At 57.6% G+C, this 22,458-nt stretch overlaps 1 protein-coding gene across 1 annotated transcript in view; it reads left to right on the forward strand.

The window, feature by feature from the left end:
- The first annotated feature begins 5,326 nt into the window (after positions 1-5,326).
- The window catches only part of TEX11 (testis expressed 11), a 68,655-nt gene continuing 51,523 nt past the window's right edge, over positions 5,327-22,458 (forward strand). The window contains exons 1-6 of the mRNA XM_075572676.1: positions 5,327-5,341; positions 5,923-6,018; positions 10,209-10,290; positions 10,456-10,534; positions 11,813-11,964; positions 21,906-21,991. Of these exons, the coding sequence (XP_075428791.1) occupies positions 5,327-5,341; positions 5,923-6,018; positions 10,209-10,290; positions 10,456-10,534; positions 11,813-11,964; positions 21,906-21,991 (510 nt within the window). The remainder of the gene's footprint in view (positions 5,342-5,922; positions 6,019-10,208; positions 10,291-10,455; positions 10,535-11,812; positions 11,965-21,905; positions 21,992-22,458) is intronic.

Here is a 22,458-nt window from a genome sequence, read left to right on the forward strand (position 1 = left end):
GTCTGTCTGTCTCTCCCCATTCTGTGTCTGTGTCTGTCTGTCTCTCCCCATTCTGTGTCTGTGTCTGTCTGTCTCTCCCCATTCTGTGTCTGTCTCTCTCTCCCCATTCTGTGTCTGTGTCTGTCTCCCCATTCTGTGTCTGTGTCTGTGTCTGTCTCTCCATTCTGTGTCTGTGTCTGTCTCTCTCTCTCCAGTCTGTGTCTGTGTCTGTCTCTCTCTCTCCAGTCTGTGTCTGTGTCTGTCTCTCTCTCTCCAGTCTGTGTCTGTCTCTCTCTCCAGTCTGTGTCTGTGTCTGTCTCTCTCTCTCCAGTCTGTGTCTGTGTCTGTCTCTCTCTCTCCAGTCTGTGTCTGTGTCTGTCTCTCTCTCTCCAGTCTGTGTCTGTGTCTGTCTCTCTCTCTCCAGTCTGTGTCTGTGTCTGTCTCTCTCTCCAGTCTGTGTCTGTCACTCTCTCTCCAGTCTGTGTCTGTGTCTGTCTCTCTCTCTCCAGTCTGTGTCTGTGTCTGTCTCTCTCTCTCTCTCCAGTCTGTGTCTGTCTCTCTCGTGTCTGTGTCTGTGTCTGTCTCTCTCTATCGTGTCTGTGTCTGTCTCTCTCGTGTCTGTGTCTCTCTCTCGTGTCTGTGTCTGTCTCTCTCGTGTCTGTGTCTGTCTCTCTTCTCGTGTCTGTCACTCTTTCTCGTGTCTGTGTCTGTCTCTCTCTCGTGTCTGTGTCTGTGTCTGTCTCTCTCTCTCGTGTCTGTGTCTGTCTCTCGTGTCTGTGTCTGTCTCTCTCTCTCGTATCTGTGTCTGTCTCTCTCTCTCGTGTCTGTGTCTGTCTCTCTCTCTCGTGTCTGTGTCTGTCTCTCTCTCGTGTCTGTGTCTGTCTCTCTCTCTCGTGTCTGTGTCTGTCTCTCTCGTGTCTGTGTCTGTATCTCTCTCTCCAGTCTGTGTCTGTGTCTGTCTCTCTCTCTCCAGTCTGTGTCTGTGTCTGTCTCTCTCTCTCCAGTCTGTGTCTGTGTCTGTCTCTCTCTCTCCAATCTGTATCTGTGTCTGTCTCTCTCTCCAGTCTGTGTCTGTGTCTGTCTCTCTCTCTCCAGTCTGTGTCTGTGTCTGTCTCTCTCTCTCCAGTCTGTGCCTGTGTCTGTCTCTCTCTCTCGTGTCTGTGTCTGTCTCTCTCTCTCGTGTCTGTGTCTGTCTCTCTCTCTCGTGTCTGTGTCTGTGTCTCTCTCTCGTGTCTGTCTCTCTCTCGTGTCTGTGTCTGTCTCTCTCTCTCGTGTCTGTGTCTGTCTCTCTCTCTCTCGTGTCTGTCTGTCTCTCTCCTGTGTCTGTGTCTGTCTCTCGTGTCTGTGTGTGTCTCTCTCTCTCGTGTCTGTGTCTGTGCCTGTCTCTTTCTCTCTCTCTCTCTCTCTCTCGTGTCTGTGTCTGTCTCTCTCGTGTCTGTGTCTGTCTCTCTCGTGTCTGTCTCTCTCTCTCGTGTCTGTGTCTGTCCCCTCTCTCGTGTCTGTCTCTCTCTCTCGTGTCTGTGTCTGTCTCTCTCGTGTCTGTGTCTGTCTCTCTCGTGTCTGTGTCTGTGTCTGTCTCTCTCGTGTCTGTGTCTGTGTCTGTCTCTCTCGTGTCTGTCTCTCTCTCTCCCCATTCTGTGTCTGTGTCTCTCTCTCTCTCTCCCCATTCTGTGTCTGTGTGTCTCTCTCTCTCCCCATTCTGTGTCTGCCTCTCTCTCTCTCTCCCCATTCTGTGTCTCTCTCTCTCTCCCCATTCTGTGTGTCTCTCTCTCCATCTCTCCCCATTCTGTGTGTCTCTCTCTGTCCCCATTCTCTGTCTCTCTCTCTCCATTCTGTGTGTGTCTCTCTCTCTCTCCCCATTCTGTGTGTGTCTCTCTCTCTCCCCATTCTGTGTGTCTCTCTCTCTCTCCCCATTCTGTGTGTGTGTCTCTCTCTCTCCCCATTCTGTGTCTCTCTCTCCCCATTCTGTGTCTCTCTCTCCCCATTCTGTGTGTCTCTCTCTCCCCCCATTCTGTGTCTCTCTCTCTCCCCATTCTGTGTGTCTCTCTCTCTCTCCCCATTCTGTGTGTGTCTCTCTCTCTCCCCATTCTGTGTCTCTCTCTCCCCATTCTGTGTCTCTCTCTCCCATTCTGTGTCTCTCTCTCCCCCCATTCTGTGTCTCTCTCTCTCCCCCCATTCTGTGTGTCTCTCTCTCTCTCCCCCCATTCTGTGTGTGTCTCTCTCTCCCTTCCCCCATTCTGTGTCTCTATCTCTCTCTCCCCCCATTCTGTGTCTCTCTCTCCCCTTCTCTCTCTCTCTCTCTCTCTCCCATTCTGTGTCTGTCTCTCTCTCTCTCTCTCTCTCTCTCTCTCTCTCTCTCTCTCCACATTCTGTGTGTGTCTCTCTCTCTCCCCATTCTGTCTCTGTCTCTCTCTCTCTCTCTCCATTCTGTCTCTCTCTCTCTCCCCATTATTTGTGTCTCTCTCTCTCCCCCCATTCTGTGTGTGTGTGTGTGTCTCTCTCTCTCCCCCCATTCTGTGTCTCTCTCTCTCTCTCTCTCCCATTCTGTGTCTCTCTCTCCCCATTCTGTGTGTGTCTCTCTCTCTCTCTCCCCATTCTGTGTCTGTCTCTCTCTCTCTCTCTCCCCATTCTGTGTCTGCCTCTCTCTCTCTCTCCCCCCATTCTGTGTGTCTCTCTCTCCCCATTCTGTGTCTGCCTCTCTCTCTCCCCATTCTGTGTGTGTCTCTCTCTCCCTTCCCCCATTCTGTGTCTCTATCTCTCTCTCCCCCCATTCTGTGTCTCTCTCTCCCCTTCTCTCTCTCTCTCTCCATTCTGTGTCTGTCTCTCTCTCTCTCTCTCTCTCCACATTCTGTGTGTGTCTCTCTCTCTCCCCATTCTGTCTCTGTCTCTCTCTCTCCATTCTGTCTCTCTCTCTCTCTCCCCATTATTTGTGTCTCTCTCTCTCCCCCCATTCTGTGTGTGTGTGTGTGTGTCTCTCTCTCTCCCCCCATTCTGTGTCTCTCTCTCTCTCTCTCTCTCTCTCTCTCTCTCTCTCTCTCTCTCTCTCTCTCTCTCCCATTCTGTGTCTCTCTCTCCCCATTCTGTGTGTGTCTCTCTCTCTCTCCCCATTCTGTGTCTGTCTCTCTCTCTCTCTCTCCCCATTCTGTGTCTGCCTCTCTCTCTCTCTCCCCCCATTCTGTGTGTGTCTCTCTCTCCCCATTCTGTGTCTGCCTCTCTCTCTCCCCATTCTGTGTGTGTCTCTCTCTCTCTCCCCATTCTGTGTGTGTCTCTCTCTCCCCATTCTGTGTCTGTCTCCCCATTCTGTGTCTGTCTCTCTCTCTCCCCATTCTGTGCCTGCCTCTCTCTCTCTCTCTCTCTCTGCCTCTCTCTCGTGTAGATAAATGTATGCTATTGTCTGCTAGTTAAAATTCTGCACATTTAATATAGTGGGTTTTTGCCCCCATTTTTTTTTTCTTTTAAATTAAATCAAGGGTGCGTCTTAGAATCAAGGAAATAGGGTAATTAGAATCAGGTGTTTAAATAAGTAGGTAGATCTTCAGGATGAGTTTGGGAGGCCCCACCCTATATAAAGATCAGACACTTTGTAAGTTTGGTCCTCACCATACAGGTGTGTGGAAACACGTCATGCCACAATCAAAGGATCTCTGAGAACCTCAGAAACGCCGTTATTGATGCCCATCTGGCAATATTAGAGACAAGCTCTGTATCTGTGCTCAGAGAAATGCATGTATCACTTAGTCCAGTAATAAATCCAATCATTCATATCGCTTTCCTCATCAACACAGGCAATAATCCAATAATGACTTGCTAGCAGATGTAGTCAAATAATACTCCTATAATGGGGAGGTATAGGGAAATACAACATAGGCTGGCCACACTGCTCAAAATAAATGAACAGTGGGACCCCCGCTAGTAATCCCAAGCATGGCACTCCCCTGGGGCTAGACCAGATAACATCCATGGAAGAGAAATAATAACGCGTTCTCACACTTGGCAATGTTGCCAGAAGTCCTGTGTTTAGCGTGCAGCTGCACGATAGATACTGAAGGGGGTGTCCCTGGAGGGGACGTGCAGGCACTGCACTGCTGTGAGGTGCAATAAAAATTGCACCTGATCCAGCCACCGTCGCATCTTTTTTCTATATGCACCTCACAGCAGTGCACTGCCTGCACGCCCCTCCAGGGGTACAAATGCATTTGTAATGATTTGGGGCGTCACCAATCCACTGTCAGTCTACAAATGGAGAACGTTCAAGACCATAGTCCATCTACCCAGGAGTGGTCGTCCTACCAAAATCTCTCCAAGAACAAACTGCAAATCATCCAGGAAGTCACAAAGAACCCCAGAGTAACATCCAAGGATCCGCAGGCCACTCTCGCCTTGTCTAATGTGAGTGTTACATAGTTACATAGTTACATAGTTACATAGTAGATAAGGTTGAAAAAAGACGTAGGTCCATCAAGTTCAACCTGTGCTAAATTTAGACAACAGATACTGTATCCTATATCTATACTTACTTATTGATCCAGAGGAAGGCAAACACAAACCCCAGTGTCATATCATCCAATGATATCTCATAAGGGAAAAATAAATTCCTTCCTGACTCCAAGAATTGGCAATCGGATTAATCCCTGGATCAACATACTTCCCATGTATACTTATTTGGTATATCCCTGTATACCTTTCCCATCTAAAAAGATGTCCAACCTTTTTTTGAACAAATCTATTGTATCTGCCATCACAGTCTCCATGGGTAATGAATTCCACATTTTAACTGCCCATGTTCATGACTCAACTATCAGAAAAAGACTGAACAAGAACGGTGTTAATGGAAGGATAGCCAGGAGGAAACCACTGCTCTCTAAAAAGAACATTTGTGCCCGTCTGAAGTTCACCAAAGAGCACATAGAGAATCCACAAGACTTCAGGAACAATGTTTTCTGGACAGACGAGTTAAAGGTAGAACTTTTTGGCCTTAATGAGAAAGCTTGTTTGGCGAAAACCAAAACTGCGTTCGAACAGAAAAACCTCATCCCAACCGTCAAGCATGGTGGGGGGAGTGTGATGGTTTGGGGCTGCTTTTGTTGCCTCAGGACCTGGAAGGCTGACCATCATTGACACAACCATGAATTCTGCATTGTATCATTGACACAACCATGAATTCTGCATTGTATCAGAAGATTCTAGAGGAGAATGTCAGGCAATCCGTCCGTGAGCTGAAACGGATCATGCAGCAGGACAGTGATCATAAACATACAAGCAGATCTACAAAAGAATGGTGGCTGCAAAAGAAATTTCATGTTTTAGAATCTCCCAGTCAAAGTCTGGACTTAAAAACCCCAACGAAATGTTGTGCCAGGAAGTGAGCTGTCCATGCAAGGAAGCCCTGAAATGTCACTGAGCTGAAGCAGTTCGGCAAGGACTGGACATGAGCCAAAATTCCGCAAACCCGATGTGAGAAGCTGACCGGCAGTTACATAAAACGCTTGGCTGAAGTAATTGCTGCTCCAAGGGGGCGCCAGCAGGTACTGAATCTAAAGGGTCACATACTTTCTCACACACACGTTACATAGTTACATACTTTCTCACACACGTTACAGTTACACACTTTCTCACACACGTTACATAGTTACACACTTTCTCACACACGTTACATAGTTACACACTTTCTCACACACGTTACATAGTTACACACTTTCTCTCACACGGATAGTGAATGTTGGATCATTTGTGGATTAATAAATGTTGAAAAAGTCTCATGTTTTTGTGTCATTTGTGTGATCAGGTTATCTGTATCTATTATTAGGACTTAGATTAAGATCTCATAACATTTTCGGTTTGAAATATGGGAAAATCCTAAGGGGTTCACAGACTATTTGTCGCCCGTGTCTGTAATATTATTATGGCCGCCTCACTCTGTAACAGCTTCCGTCGTCTCTACAGGCCAAAGTGCTGCGGCTTCTAGCCACCGTGTACCTGGAGTGGGACTGCAGGCTGTACCAGGACAAGGCTGTCAGTGCTATCAGCATGGCTAACGAGGTATAGTAACCGTTTCTACCATTTATAGCGGGCTTCTTTATGTACAAACGGTTTTATTCAGCTTTTCGAGGTTTGGTTGGCTCTCTTCTAAAAAAAAAATAACTTTAAAGGTTTTGGGGAGATTTTTATATTGTTTTTCTAAACTTTTAATTATACCTGACCATGGTGATTCTCATGACACCATAGCACAGAAGCATTTAGGGCCATGTTTTCTAAGTGGTGCTATTCCATCAGACAAGTTGAATGGGTAGTAAGGAGGGAGGAGGATTTAGAAATGAGTCACCAGGAGGAGGATTCGGAAGGAGGAGGAGTTTCCCTTTATGTGAACAACAAAACACAAGCGACATTAGTACAACGTACTGTGGAACAGACACTGGGTAACCCTAGATACTACTGGTGATACCCCATTCGTGCTGGGGGGGGAGGGTCTACAGTCCTCCTGGACAAGAGAAGAAGGTACATGTGGTGTTATGTAATTGACGCGTGATCGGCCTTCATTTCATCGTCGCTGGATGTGGTCGGAAGAACATTGCGGACCGTATCTATTGGCGTTGTTGCTTGAATGCTGCCTTGCTCGCAAAGGTTCAGTACTTCTGAGCAGTTTAACGCGCAATATTAACCGTTACAAATGTTCGTTCTCCCTCAAAATGGATGTGGCTTTGAAAGGCTGGTGTAAATGCTACAACCTCTTCATCAAATGATGGTCCATCACAAAAGTTATACGAGAGTGCTGAGAATTCCACGTTTTGGATAGAGAATGGAGCAGAAGGCTGCGGACATGGTGACTTCTCCTGTGCGGAGGCTGAGGGAAAGAGGGTGCTTTCCCTGGCCATACTAAACAGGCCGTGGGGGGCGTTCCTAGTGACGTCACGGAGCTGGTTCGCCCTCATTGGGCAGAGACCCCCTCTCCGTACATCCACAAGACCTATCAGGAAAGACTACACAACCTAAATAAGTAAAGCTTAGAGGAGAGAAAGGAGCAGGGATATGATGGAATCGTTCACATACACCAAGGGAAAGAAAGGAGCGCTAGAATAAGAGCTTGTTCTCTGACGCGGGAGGGAAATGGGAGGAGGTTCTTAATGCATTGGGTGGTAGATCAGTGGCACAACCTCCCAGCAGAGGTGGTCGGGGCTACTACAGTTAGGGAATTCAAACATGCACGGGATGGTATAAGACTAAATATAAAACCAAGGATCAAATAGAGTGAGCTTTTATAGCAGGATGGGAAAATGGGCAGACACGGGGGCCACGTGGGTAGGGTAATGGGCAGACACGGGGGGCACGTGGGTAGGGTAATGGGCAGACACGGGGGGCACGTGGGTAGGATAATGGGTAGACGGGGGCCACGTGGGTAGGATAATGGGCAGACACAGGGGCCACGTGGGTAGGATAATGGGCAGACACGGGCACACGTGGGTAGGATAATGGGCAGACACGGGGGCCACGTGGTTCTTATCTGCTGTCAAATTCTAAGCTCTATGGAATAGCACCACTTAGTAAATACGGGCCTTAGTGCTTCAGTATTCACCTGGCAGTGTTTGTGTGTCCTCGGTGAATTCCTCACCTAGTGCCCTCGGTGTGTGCCCCGGGTTCCGTGTCCTCAGTGATTTCCTCACCTAGTGCCCTCGGTGTGTGCCCCGGGTTCCGTGTCCTCAGTGATTTCCTCACCTAGTGCCCTCGGTGTGTGCCCCGGGTTCCGTGTCCTCAGTGATTTCCTCACCTAGTGCCCTCGGTGTGTGCCCCGGGTTCCGTGTCCTCAGTGATTTCCTCACCTAGTGCCCTCGGTGCGTGCCCCGGGTTCCGTGTCCTCAGTGATTTCCTCACCTAGTGCCCTCGGTGTGTGCCCCGGGTTCCGTGTCCTCAGTGATTTCCTCACCTAGTGCCCTCGGTGTGTGCCCCGGGTTCCGTGTCCTCAGTGATTTCCTCACCTAGTGTCCTCGGTGCGTGCCCCGGGTTCCGTGTCCTCAGTGATTTCCTATCCTAGTGTCCTCGGTGTGTGCCCCGGGTTCCGTGTCCTCAGTGATTTCCTCACCTAGTGTCCTCGGTGCGTGCCCCGGGTTCCGTGTCCTCAGTGATTTCCTATCCTAGTGCCCTCGGTGTGTGCCCCGGGTTCCGTGTCCTCAGTGATTTCCTCACCTAGTGCCCTCGGTGCGTGCCCCGGGTTCCGTGTCCTCAGTGATTTCCTCACCTAGTGTCCTCGGTGCGTGCCCCGGGTTCCGTGTCCTCAGTGATTTCCTCACCTAGTGCCCTCGGTGCGTGCCCCGGGTTCCGTGTCCTCAGTGATTTCCTCACCTAGTGTCCTCGGTGTGTGCCCCGGGTTCTGTGTCCTCAGTGATTTCCTCACCTAGTGTCCTCGGTGTGTGCCCCGGGTTCCGTGTCCTCAGTGATTTCCTCACCTAGTGCCCTCGGTGCGTGCCCCGGGTTCCGTGTCCTCAGTGATTTCCTCACCTAGTGTCCTCGGTGCGTGCCCCGGGTTCCGTGTCCTCAGTGATTTCCTCACCTAGTGCCCTCGGTGTGTGCCCCGGGTTCCGTGTCCTCAGTGATTTCCTCACCTAGTGTCCTCGGTGTGTGCCCCGGGTTCCGTGTGCTCAGTGATTTCCTCACCTAGTGTCCTCGGTGTGTGCCCCGGGTTCCGTGTCCTCAGTGATTTCCTCACCTAGTGTCCTCGGGGCGTGCCCCGGGTTCCGTGTCCTCGGTGATTTCCTCACCTGGTGCCCTCGGTGTGTGCCCGATTACGTGCCCTCGGTGTGCGCCCCGGTTTACTTGTCCTATGTGCGTTCCCCAGATTCCGGGTCCTCACTGCCTGCCCCGGGTTCCGGGTCCTTGGTGCGGGTTCCGTGTTTCTTTCGATGCTAGCGATATTTGGCATCGATATTTCGAAGACATTTTAAATTAAAATTTGCTGTTTTCTCTTATTTTGTGATTTTTTTTGGTTAGGTATTTTTTCAAGTGAAACATTGTAGGCCCTAAAAGGTGCGTCGGCCCCGGGCACTGCGCCTAGTCGCACTAAAAGGTGCGTCGGCCCCGGGCACTGCGCCTAGTCGCCCTAAAAGGTGCGTCGGAACCGGGCACTGCGCCTAGTCGCCCTAAAAGGTGCGTCGGCCCCGGGCACTGCGCCTAGTCGCACTAAAAGGTGCGTCGGCCCCGGGCACTGCGCCTAGTCGCCCTAAAAGGTGCGTCGGCCCCGGGCACTGCGCCTAGTCGCCCTAAAAGGTGCGTCGGAACCGGGCACTGCGCCTAGTCGCCCTAAAAGGTGCGTCGGCCCCGGGCACTGCGCCTAGTCGCACTAAAAGGTGCGTCGGCCCCGGGCACTGCGCCTAGTCGCACTAAAAGGTGCATCGGCCCCGGGCACTGCGCCTAGTCGCCCTAAAAGGTGCGTCGGAACCGGGCACTGCGCCTAGTCGCCCTAAAAGGTGCGTCGGCCCCGGGCACTGCGCCTAGTCGCCCTAAAAGGTGCGTCGGAACCGGGCACTGCGCCTAGTCGCACTAAAAGGTGCGTCGGCCCCGGGCACTGCGCCTAGTCGCACTAAAAGGTGCGTCGGCCCCGGGCACTGCGCCTAGTCGCACTAAAAGGTGCGTAGGCCCCGGGCACTGCGCCTAGTCGCCCTAAAAGGTGCGTAGGCCCCGGGCACTGCGCCTAGTCGCCCTAAAAGGTGCGTAGGCCCCGGGCACTGCGCCTAGTCGCCCTAAAAGGTGCGTAGGCCCCGGCACTGCGCCTAGTCGCCCTAAAAGGTGCGTAGGCCCCGGGCACTGCGCCTCGTCGCCCTAAAAGGTGCGTCGGCCCCGGGCACTGCGCCTCGTCGCCCTAAAAGGTGCGTCGGCCCCGGGCACTGCGCCTAGTCGCCCTAAAAGGTGCGTAGGCCCCGGGCACTGCGCCTAGTCGCCCTAAAAGGTGCGTAGGCCCCGGGCACTGCGCCTAGTCGCCCTAAAAGGTGCGTAGGCCCCGGCACTGCGCCTAGTCGCCCTAAAAGGTGCGTAGGCCCCGGCACTGCGCCTCGTCGCCCTAAAAGGTGCGTCGGCCCCGGGCACTGCGCCTCGTCGCCCTAAAAGGTGCGTCGGCCCCGGGCACTGCGCCTAGTCGCCCTAAAAGGTGCGTCGGCCCCGGGCACTCGCCGAGCCGCCCTAATGTATAAAGCAGCCCCGGGTACCGTGCCCTGAGCCGGTTCTGACTCTCGTATCTTCTTCAGGAGAATTTACATCCTGCCGGTCTCTTCTTGAAAATAAGAATTCTTCTGTGCGGCGCGCTGCCTGATGATGTCATCACTGCGGGTAAGTTACCTGGGAAGGGGGAGTATCATGGATGGAGGGCCGCAATCCTCAGCCAGCGTTTCAATGTCTTTGAGAGATGTAAGAAAAGGGCCAGGAGGGAGAGCTGTGGGTGTGACACAGACGGTGCCCGTGTCACTATGCCGCTCTCTGTCTGCTTCCTTGCAGCCGTCACAGAAATGCTGCGGTGCGAGCTGCCACTGGAGCTTTATCTGAACACAGTGAAGCTTCTCCTGGAACATGGCAGGTACGAGGACCCTGGGAGGGATTAGGTCACACCCCTGCCACCCGGGGGAGAGCGCTTACTAATAGTGTCGCCTCCCTCTTATACTGCGAGGGTGGCCTGGATTTAAGGGGGGTGGAGCTGTGCGTACGTGAATTCTTATTAACCAGAAAGGCTATTACTGCTGTGAAGTGCTAAGTACATGGATAGTGCTGTACAAGTAATAATATACATACTGCTAGTGCCTACCCCAAAGAACTTACTATCTAATCTTTAGGATCCGCCATTAACCAAGGTCAGAATGACTTTCCCATGGCCAGTAAGCACATAGCTCCCGCTCACACCCGACATGGGCTTTATAAGGATGGAGTCTGGGAAGGGACTGTCTCTGTACCTGTGCAGGGATCACCTGGGCTTTATAAGGATGGAGTCTGGGAAGTGACTGTCTCTGTACCTGTGCAGGGATCACCTGGGCTTTATAAGGATGGAGTCTGGGAAGGGACTGTCTCTGTACCTGTGCAGGGATCACCTGGGCTTTATAAGGATGGAGTCTGGGAAGGGACTGTCTCTGTACCTGTGCAGGGATCACCTGGGCTTTATAAGGATGGAGTCTGGGAAGGGACTGTCTCTGTACCTGTGCAGGGATCACCTGGGCTTTATAAGGATGGAGTCTGGGAAGGGACTGTCTCTGTACCTGTGCAGGGATCACCTGGGCTTTATAAGGATGGAGTCTGGGAAGGGACTGTCTCTGTACCTGTGCAGGGATCACCTGGGCTTTATAAGGATGGAGTCTGGGAAGTGACTGTCTCTGTACCTGTGCAGGGATCACCTGGGCTTTATAAGGATGGAGTCTGGGAAGGGACTGTCTCTGTACCTGTGCAGGGATCACCTGGGCTTTATAAGGATGGAGTCTGGGAAGGGACTGTCTCTGTACCTGTGCAGGGATCACCTGGGCTTTATAAGGATGGAGTCTGGGAAGGGACTGTCTCTGTACCTGTGCAGGGATCACCTGGGCTTTATAAGGATGGAGTCTGGGAAGGGACTGTCTCTGTACCTGTGCAGGGATCACCTGGGCTTTATAAGGATGGAGTCTGGGAAGGGACTGTCTCTGTACCTGTGCAGGGATCACCTGGGCTTTATAAGGATGGAGTCTGGGAAGGGACTGTCTCTGTACCTGTGCAGGGATCACCTGGGCTTTATAAGGATGGAGTCTGGGAAGGGACTGTCTCTGTACCTGTGCAGGGATCACCTGGGCTTTATAAGGATGGAGTCTGGGAAGGGACTGTCTCTGTACCTGTGCAGGGATCACCTCGGCTTTGACTTCCTGAAGATGGTATGCCAGCACTTCGAGTCCTCCCCGGAGCTCGGGAAAGTTCTCATCTTGCAAATCCAGCTCCTGCTCCAGCGTGGGAAGGAACTGTTGGCCCGGCAGAAGATAGAAGACCTTATCACTGGTGCGGGGGAGAGTGTGCAGTGGTCACACATGGACTGAGGCAGGGGCGGGGGGGTGTATACATGGACTGATGGAGAGGTAGGAGTAGGATATATAGGGGGTGTATACATGGACTGGGGGGAAGGTAGGAGGGGGATATATAGGGGGTGTATACATGGACTGGGGGAGCAGAGGGGATACAAGGGGTGTATACATGGACTGAGGGAGGGACGAGATACACAGGTGGTTGTATACTGTACATGGACCGTGAAGGAGGGGCAGGGGGGATACACAGGGGGATGTATACATGGACTGGGGAGGGGCAGGGCGGGTGGTGTATACATGGACTGAGGGAGGGGCAGGGTGGTGTATACATGGACTGAGGGAGGGGCAGGGGGTGTATACTTGGACTGAGGGAGGGGCAGGGGGTGTATACTTGGACTGAGGGAGGGGCAGGGGGGATGTACATAACTGAGGGAGGGGCAGGTGTTTAGGACGTTTGGCTGCTGGCGTTCTACCTCCGGGACACTTTGTTGCAATGTCCACTCCTGCTCCCAACAGCCACCCGCCTCGCCCCCGCCGCGCCCCCGACCCAGCCAGGCTGTTCCAACGCGCCATCTTTAAATGTCCCGCGGCACTGCGCAGTGTAGCGGCCCCGCGCGGGACACTGACATGCAGGCGTCGTAGCGGCAGACCTGGCTTGGCTTGTTGCGTCAGGTGCGCGGCGAACAGCTTGCAGTTGGGCGCAGGAGTGGACATCGCGGAAAACTGCAGCGTTCCATTTCGATAGGCAGGGGGTATACACTGGGGGGGTATACTTGGACTGAGGAAGGGGCGGGGGTATACACGGGGTATGCGTGACCTGAGGGAGGGGCAGAGGGTATACACACGGGGGTTATGTGTGGACTGAGTGAGGGGGTATACATACCGGGAGTATGCGTGGACTGAGGGAGGGGCAGGGGGTATACACATGGGTATGTGTGGACTGAGTGAGGGGGTATACATACCGGGGGTATGTGTGGACTGAGGAAGGGGCAGGGAGTATTCACACGGGGGTATGTGTGGACTGAGGGAGGGGCAGGGGGTATACACATGGGTATGTGTGGACTGAGGAAGGGGCAGGGAGTATTCACATGGGGTGGGTTTATGTGTGGGGACTGAGGGAGGGGCACTGCAATTAACTGAAATGACAGCAGTATGAGGGGGGCCCTAACGCTGCAGTATGAGGGAGACCCTTACGCCGCAGTATGAGGGGGGCCCTTACGCTGCAGTATGAGGGGGGCCCTTATGCTGCAGTATGAGGGGAGCCCTTACGCCGCAGTATGAGGGGGGCCCTTACGCCGCAGTATGAGGGGGGCCCTTACGCCGCAGTATGAGGGGGGCCCTTACGCCGCAGTATGAGGGGGGCCCTTACGCCGCAGTATGAGGGGAGCCCTTACGCCGCAGTATGAGGGGGGCCCTTACGCAGCAGTATGAGGGAGGCCCTTACGCCGCAGTATGAGGGGGGTCCTTACGCTGCAGTATGAGGGGGGCCCTTACGCCGCAGTATGAGGGGGGCCCTTACGCCGCAGTATGAGGGGGGCCCTTACGCCGCAGTATGAGGGGGGCCCTTACGCCGCAGTATGAGGGGGGCCCTTACGCCGCAGTATGAGGGGGGCCCTTACGCCGCAGTATGAGGGGGGCCCTTACGCCGCAGTATGAGGGGGGCCCTTACGCCGCAGTATGAGGGGGGCCCTTACGCCGCAGTATGAGGGGGGCCCTTACGCCGCAGTATGAGGGGGGCCCTTACGCCGCAGTATGAGGGGGGTCCTTACGCCGCAGTATGAGGGGGGCCCTTACGCCGCAGTATGAGGGGGGCCCTTACGCCGCAGTATGAGGGGGGCCCTTACGCCGCAGTATGAGGGGGGCCCTTACGCCGCAGTATGAGGGGGGCCCTTACGCCGCAGTATGAGGGGGGCCCTTACGCCGCAGTATGAGGGGGGCCCTTACGCCGCAGTATGAGGGGGGCCCTTACGCCGCAGTATGAGGGGGGCCCTTACGCCGCAGTATGAGGGGGGCCCTTACGCCGCAGTATGAGGGGGCCCTTACGCCGCAGTATGAGGGGGGCCCTTACGCCTCAGTATGAGGGGGGCCCTTACGCCGCAGTATGAGGGGGGCCCTTACGCCGCAGTATGAGGGGGGCCCTTACGCCGCAGTATGAGGGGGGTCCTTACGCCGCAGTATGAGGGAGACCCTTACGCCTCAGTATGAGGGGGGCCCTTACGCCGCAGTATGAGGGGGGCCCTTACGCCGCAGTATGAGGGGGGCCCTTACGCCGCAGTATGAGGGGGGCCCTTACGCCTCAGTATGAGGGGGGCCCTTACGCCGCAGTATGAGGGGGGCCCTTACGCCGCAGTATGAGGGGGGCCCTTACGCTGCAGTATGAGGGGGGCCCTTACGCTGCAGTATGAGGGGGCCCTTACGCTGCAGTATGAGGGGGGCCCTTACGCCGCAGTATGAGGGGGGCCCTTACGCCGCAGTATGAGGGGGGCCCTTACGCTGCAGTATGAGGGGGGCCCTTACGCTGCAGTATGAGGGGGGCCCTTACGCCGCAGTATGAGGGGGGCCCTTACGCTGCAGTATGAGGGGGGCCCTTACGCTGCAGTATGAGGGGGGCCCTTACGCCGCAGTATGAGGGGGGCCCTTACGCTGCAGTATGAGGGGGGCCCTTACGCTGCAGTATGAGGGGGACCCTTACGCTGCAGTATGAGGGGGGCCCTTACGCCGCAGTATGAGGGGGGCCCTTACGCCGCAGTATGAGGGGGGCCCTTACGCCGCAGTATGAGGGGGGCCCTTACGCCGCAGTATGAGGGGGGCCCTTACGCCGCAGTATGAGGGGGGCCCTTACGCCGCAGTATGAGGGGGGCCCTTACGCCGCAGTATGAGGGGGGCCCTTACGCTGCAGTATGAGGGGGGCCCTTACGCTGCAGTATGAGGGGGGCCCTTACGCCGCAGTATGAGGGGGGCCCTTACGCTGCAGTATGAGGGGGGCCCTTACGCCGCAGTATGAGGGGGGCCCTTACGCCGCAGTATGAGGGGGGCCCTTACGCAGCAGTATGAGGGGGGCCCTTACGCTGCAGTATGAGGGGGGTCCTTACGCAGCAGTATGAGGGGGGCCCTTACGCAGCAGTATGAGGGGGGCCCTTACGCAGCAGTATGAGGGGGGCCCTTACGCCGCAGTATGAGGGGGGCCCTTACGCAGCAGTATGAGGGGGGCCCTTACGCTGCAGTATGAGGGGGGTCCTTACGCCGCAGTATGAGGGGGGCCCTTACGCTGCAGTATGAGGGGGGCCCTTACGCCGCAGTATGAGGGGCCCTTACGCCGCAGTATGAGGGGGGCCCTTACGCCGCAGTATGAGGGGGGCCCTTACGCTGCAGTATGAGTATGAGGGGGGCCCTTACGCCGCAGTATGAGGGGGGTCCTTACGCCGCAGTATGAGGGGGGCCCTTACGCTGCAGTATGAGGGGGGCCCTTACGCTGCAGTATGAGGGGGGCCCTTACGCCGCAGTATGAGGGGGGCCCTTACGCCGCAGTATGAGGGGGGCCCTTACGCCGCAGTATGAGGGGGGCCCTTACGCAGCAGTATGAGGGGGGCCCTTACGCTGCAGTATGAGGGGGGTCCTTACGCAGCAGTATGAGGGGGGCCCTTACGCAGCAGTATGAGGGGGGCCCTTACGCAGCAGTATGAGGGGGGCCCTTACGCCGCAGTATGAGGGGGGCCCTTACGCAGCAGTATGAGGGGGGCCCTTACGCTGCAGTATGAGGGGGGTCCTTACGCCGCAGTATGAGGGGGGCCCTTACGCTGCAGTATGAGGGGGGCCCTTACGCCGCAGTATGAGGGGCCCTTACGCCGCAGTATGAGGGGGGCCCTTACGCCGCAGTATGAGGGGGGCCCTTACGCTGCAGTATGAGTATGAGGGGGGCCCTTACGCCGCAGTATGAGGGGGGTCCTTACGCCGCAGTATGAGGGGGGCCCTTACGCTGCAGTATGAGGGGGGCCCTTACGCTGCAGTATGAGGGGGGCCCTTACGCCGCAGTATGAGGGGGGCCCTTACGCCGCAGTATGAGGGGGGCCCTTACGCCGCAGTATGAGGGGGGCCCTTACGCCGCAGTATGAGGGGGGTCCTTACGCCGCAGTATGAGGGGGGCCCTTACGCTGCAGTATGAGTATGAGGGGGGCCCTTACGCCGCAGTATGAGGGGGGCCCTTACGCCGCAGTATGAGGGGGGCCCTTACGCCGCAGTATGAGGGGGGCCCTTACGCAGCAGTATGAGGGGGGTCCTTACGCCGCAGTATGAGGGGGGCCCTTACGCCGCAGTATGAGGGGGGCCCTTACGCCGCAGTATGAGGGGGGCTCTTACGCCGCAGTATGAGGGGGGCCCTTACGCCGCAGTATGAGGGGGGCCCTTACGCCGCAGTATGAGGGGGCCCTTACGCCGCAGTATGAGGGGGGCCCTTACGCCGCAGTATGAGGGGGGCCCTTACGCCGCAGTATGAGGGGGGCCCTTACGCCGCAGTATGAGGGGGGCCCTTACGCCGCAGTATGAGGGGGGCCCTTACGCCGCAGTATGAGGGGGGCCCTTACGCCGCAGTATGAGGGGGGCCCTTACGCCGCAGTATGAGGGGGGCCCTTACGCCGCAGTATGAGGGGGGCCCTTACGCCGCAGTATGAGGGGGGCCCTTACGCCGCAGTATGAGGGGGGCCCTTACGCTGCAGTATGAGGGGGCCCTTACGCTGCAGTATGAGGGGGGCCCTTACGCCGCAGTATGAGGGGGGCCCTTACGCCGCAGTATGAGGGAGGCCCTTACGCTGCAGTATGAGGGGGGCCCTTACGCCGCAGTATGAGGGGGGCCCTTACGCCGCAGTATGAGGGGGGCCCTTACGCCGCAGTATGAGGGAGGTCCTTACGCCGCAGTATGAGGGGGGCCCTTACGCTGCAGTATGAGGGGGGCCCTTACGCTGCAGTATGAGGGGGGCCCTTACGCTGCAGTATGAGGGGGGCCCTTACGCCGCAGTATGAGGGGGGCCCTTACGCCGCAGTATGAGGGGGGCCCTTACGCCGCAGTATGAGGGGGGCCCTTACGCCGCAGTATGAGGGGGGCCCTTACGCCGCAGTATGAGGGGGGCCCTTACGCTGCAGTATGAGGGGGGCTCTTACGCCGCAGTATGAGGGGGGCCCTTACGCCGCAGTATGAGGGGGGCCCTTACGCCGCAGTATGAGGGGGGCCCTTACGCCGCAGTATGAGGGGGGCCCTTACGCCGCAGTATGAGGGGGGCCCTTACGCCGCAGTATGAGGGGGGCCCTTACGCTGCAGTATGAGGGGGGCCCTTACGCCGCAGTATGAGGGGGGCCCTTACGCTGCAGTATGAGGGAGGCCCTTACGCTGCAGTATGAGGGGGGCCCTTACGCCGCAGTATGAGGGGGGCCCTTACGCTGCAGTATGAGGGGGGCCCTTACGCCGCAGTATGAGGGGGGCCCTTACGCTGCAGTATGAGGGGGGCCCTTACGCTGCAGTATGAGGGGGGCCCTTACGCTGCAGTATGAGGGGGGCCCTTACGCTGCAGTATGAGGGGGGCCCTTACGCTGCAGTATGAGGGGGGCCCTTACGCCGCAGTATGAGGGGGGCCCTTACGCCGCAGTATGAGGGGGGCCCTTACGCCGCAGTATGAGGGGGGCCCTTACGCTGCAGTATGAGGGGGGCCCTTACGCCGCAGTATGAGGGGGGCCCTTACGCTGCAGTATGAGGGGGGCCCTTACGCTGCAGTATGAGGGGGGCCCTTACGCCGCAGTATGAGGGGGGCCCTTACGCCGCAGTATGAGGGAGGTCCTTACGCCGCAGTATGAGGGGGGCCCTTACGCCGCAGTATGAGGGGGGCCCTTACGCTGCAGTATGAGGGGGGCCCTTACGCTGCAGTATGAGGGGGGCCCTTACGCCGCAGTATGAGGGGGGCCCTTACGCCGCAGTATGAGGGGGGCCCTTACGCTGCAGTATGAGGGGGGCCCTTACGCCGCAGTATGAGGGGGGCCCTTACGCCGCAGTATGAGGGGGGCCCTTACGCTGCAGTATGAGGGGGGCTCTTACGCCGCAGTATGAGGGGGGCCCTTACGCCGCAGTATGAGGGGGGCCCTTACGCCGCAGTATGAGGGGGGCCCTTACGCCGCAGTATGAGGGGGGCCCTTACGCCGCAGTATGAGGGGGGCCCTTACGCCGCAGTATGAGGGGGGCCCTTACGCCGCAGTATGAGGGGGGCCCTTACGCCGCAGTATGAGGGGGGCCCTTACGCCGCAGTATGAGGGGGGCCCTTACGCCGCAGTATGAGGGGGGCCCTTACGCTGCAGTATGAGGGGGGCCCTTACGCTGCAGTATGAGGGGGGCCCTTACGCTGCAGTATGAGGGGGGCCCTTACGCCGCAGTATGAGGGGGGCCCTTACGCCGCAGTATGAGGGGGGCCCTTACGCCGCAGTATGAGGGGGGCCCTTACGCCGCAGTATGAGGGGGGCCCTTACGCCGCAGTATGAGGGGGGTCCTTACGCCGCAGTATGAGGGGGGCCCTTACGCTGCAGTATGAGGGAGGCCCTTACGCTGCAGTATGAGGGGGGCCCTTACGCCGCAGTATGAGGGGGGCCCTTACGCTGCAGTATGAGGGGGGCCCTTACGCCGCAGTATGAGGGGGGCCCTTACGCCGCAGTATGAGGGGGGCCCTTACGCTGCAGTATGAGGGGGGCCCTTACGCTGCAGTATGAGGGGGGCCCTTACGCTGCAGTATGAGGGGGGCCCTTACGCTGCAGTATGAGGGGGGCCCTTACGCCGCAGTATGAGGGGGGCCCTTACGCCGCAGTATGAGGGGGGCCCTTACGCCGCAGTATGAGGGGGGCCCTTACGCTGCAGTATGAGGGGGGCCCTTACGCCGCAGTATGAGGGGGGCCCTTACGCTGCAGTATGAGGGGGGCCCTTACGCCGCAGTATGAGGGGGGCCCTTACGCCGCAGTATGAGGGGGGCCCTTACGCAGCAGTATGAGGGGGGCCCTTACGCTGCAGTATGAGGGGGGTCCTTACGCCGCAGTATGAGGGGGGCCCTTACGCTGCAGTATGAGGGGGGCCCTTACGCCGCAGTATGAGGGGCCCTTACGCCGCAGTATGAGGGGGGCCCTTACGCCGCAGTATGAGGGGGGCCCTTACGCTGCAGTATGAGTATGAGGGGGGCCCTTACGCCGCAGTATGAGGGGGGTCCTTACGCCGCAGTATGAGGGGGGCCCTTACGCTGCAGTATGAGGGGGGCCCTTACGCTGCAGTATGAGGGGGGCCCTTACGCCGCAGTATGAGGGGGGCCCTTACGCCGCAGTATGAGGGGGGCCCTTACGCCGCAGTATGAGGGGGGCCCTTACGCAGCAGTATGAGGGGGGCCCTTACGCTGCAGTATGAGGGGGGTCCTTACGCAGCAGTATGAGGGGGGCCCTTACGCAGCAGTATGAGGGGGGCCCTTACGCAGCAGTATGAGGGGGGCCCTTACGCCGCAGTATGAGGGGGGCCCTTACGCAGCAGTATGAGGGGGGCCCTTACGCTGCAGTATGAGGGGGGTCCTTACGCCGCAGTATGAGGGGGGCCCTTACGCTGCAGTATGAGGGGGGCCCTTACGCCGCAGTATGAGGGGCCCTTACGCCGCAGTATGAGGGGGGCCCTTACGCCGCAGTATGAGGGGGGCCCTTACGCTGCAGTATGAGTATGAGGGGGGCCCTTACGCCGCAGTATGAGGGGGGTCCTTACGCCGCAGTATGAGGGGGGCCCTTACGCTGCAGTATGAGGGGGGCCCTTACGCTGCAGTATGAGGGGGGCCCTTACGCCGCAGTATGAGGGGGGCCCTTACGCCGCAGTATGAGGGGGGCCCTTACGCCGCAGTATGAGGGGGGCCCTTACGCCGCAGTATGAGGGGGGTCCTTACGCCGCAGTATGAGGGGGGCCCTTACGCTGCAGTATGAGTATGAGGGGGGCCCTTACGCCGCAGTATGAGGGGGGCCCTTACGCCGCAGTATGAGGGGGGCCCTTACGCCGCAGTATGAGGGGGGCCCTTACGCAGCAGTATGAGGGGGGTCCTTACGCCGCAGTATGAGGGGGGCCCTTACGCCGCAGTATGAGGGGGGCCCTTACGCCGCAGTATGAGGGGGGCTCTTACGCCGCAGTATGAGGGGGGCCCTTACGCCGCAGTATGAGGGGGGCCCTTACGCCGCAGTATGAGGGGGCCCTTACGCCGCAGTATGAGGGGGGCCCTTACGCCGCAGTATGAGGGGGGCCCTTACGCCGCAGTATGAGGGGGGCCCTTACGCCGCAGTATGAGGGGGGCCCTTACGCCGCAGTATGAGGGGGGCCCTTACGCCGCAGTATGAGGGGGGCCCTTACGCCGCAGTATGAGGGGGGCCCTTACGCCGCAGTATGAGGGGGGCCCTTACGCCGCAGTATGAGGGGGGCCCTTACGCCGCAGTATGAGGGGGGCCCTTACGCTGCAGTATGAGGGGGCCCTTACGCTGCAGTATGAGGGGGGCCCTTACGCCGCAGTATGAGGGGGGCCCTTACGCTGCAGTATGAGGGAGGCCCTTACGCTGCAGTATGAGGGGGGCCCTTACGCCGCAGTATGAGGGGGGCCCTTACGCTGCAGTATGAGGGGGGCCCTTACGCTGCAGTATGAGGGGGGCCCTTACGCCGCAGTATGAGGGGGGCCCTTACGCCGCAGTATGAGGGAGGTCCTTACGCCGCAGTATGAGGGGGGCCCTTACGCTGCAGTATGAGGGGGGCCCTTACGCTGCAGTATGAGGGGGGCCCTTACGCTGCAGTATGAGGGGGGCCCTTACGCTGCAGTATGAGGGGGGCCCTTACGCCGCAGTATGAGGGGGGCCCTTACGCTGCAGTATGAGGGGGGCCCTTACGCCGCAGTATGAGGGGGGCCCTTACGCCGCAGTATGAGGGGGGCCCTTACGCTGCAGTATGAGGGGGGCTCTTACGCCGCAGTATGAGGGGGGCCCTTACGCCGCAGTATGAGGGGGGCCCTTACGCCGCAGTATGAGGGGGGCCCTTACGCCGCAGTATGAGGGGGGCCCTTACGCCGCAGTATGAGGGGGGCCCTTACGCCGCAGTATGAGGGGGGCCCTTACGCCGCAGTATGAGGGGGGCCCTTACGCCGCAGTATGAGGGGGGCCCTTACGCCGCAGTATGAGGGGGGCCCTTACGCCGCAGTATGAGGGGGGCCCTTACGCCGCAGTATGAGGGGGGCCCTTACGCTGCAGTATGAGGGGGGCCCTTACGCCGCAGTATGAGGGGGGCCCTTACGCTGCAGTATGAGGGAGGCCCTTACGCTGCAGTATGAGGGGGGCCCTTACGCCGCAGTATGAGGGGGGCCCTTACGCTGCAGTATGAGGGGGGCCCTTACGCCGCAGTATGAGGGGGGCCCTTACGCCGCAGTATGAGGGGGGCCCTTACGCTGCAGTATGAGGGGGGCCCTTACGCTGCAGTATGAGGGGGGCCCTTACGCTGCAGTATGAGGGGGGCCCTTACGCTGCAGTATGAGGGGGGCCCTTACGCTGCAGTATGAGGGGGGCCCTTACGCTGCAGTATGAGGGGGGCCCTTACGCTGCAGTATGAGGGGGGCCCTTACGCTGCAGTATGAGGGGGGCCCTTACGCCGCAGTATGAGGGGGGCCCTTACGTGTGTGTGTGTGTGTGTGTGTGTGTGTGTGTAGCAGTGCGGGTTTTCCGGGCCCCGCTTTGTGTATCTGAGGGTCCGCAGTGTGATAGAACCTGTCCATGTCACACAGACCCCTGATATGTACCTGAAGAAGGTATCATTTCTCCCACATTGAGGGGTCTCATTCCCCTCACAGACGCTTTACACATATTGTGCGCCCGATGCTGAAGCAGCTCATTGTTTTTCAGGTCATTACCCAAGGAAGCAGCTGTCCCCAGACACAGTGACCCAGCTACACCTCATCCTGTGGGATTCGGCAGCCAAGAGCTTTGAGGTCCTGTACACATATTGTGCATACATTCCCTGTTTCAGTTCTGTATGTGATCTTCCAGGAACTTAAAGGCTTGTGATAAGGAGATGAACCCCTTGTACAGGCTCGTGTGTGTGTGTGTGTGTGTGTGTGTTTCTGTGTGCGTGTGCATTTTTCCGCACACAGTATAGAACAGCCCTTAGCTGGAAGCTCACGCACACGCACACGCACACGCACACGGCCGCACACAGTATAGAACAGCCCTTAGCTGGAAGCTCACGCACACGCACACACACACGGCCGCACACAGTATAGAACAGCCCTTAGCTGGAAGCTCACGCACACGCACACGCACACACACACGGCCGCACACAGTATAGAACAGCCCTTAGCTGGAAGAGGGCAGGACTGGCCCCGCCGGCCCTTTCTTGTACTTGTTAATTAGGGACAGGTGATCCGCACCCGGCTTCATTTGCAAAACCTTCCCTGGC

Source organism: Ascaphus truei, chromosome 16 (assembly GCF_040206685.1).
Source record: "Ascaphus truei isolate aAscTru1 chromosome 16, aAscTru1.hap1, whole genome shotgun sequence".
Lineage (NCBI taxonomy): Eukaryota > Metazoa > Chordata > Amphibia > Anura > Ascaphidae > Ascaphus > Ascaphus truei.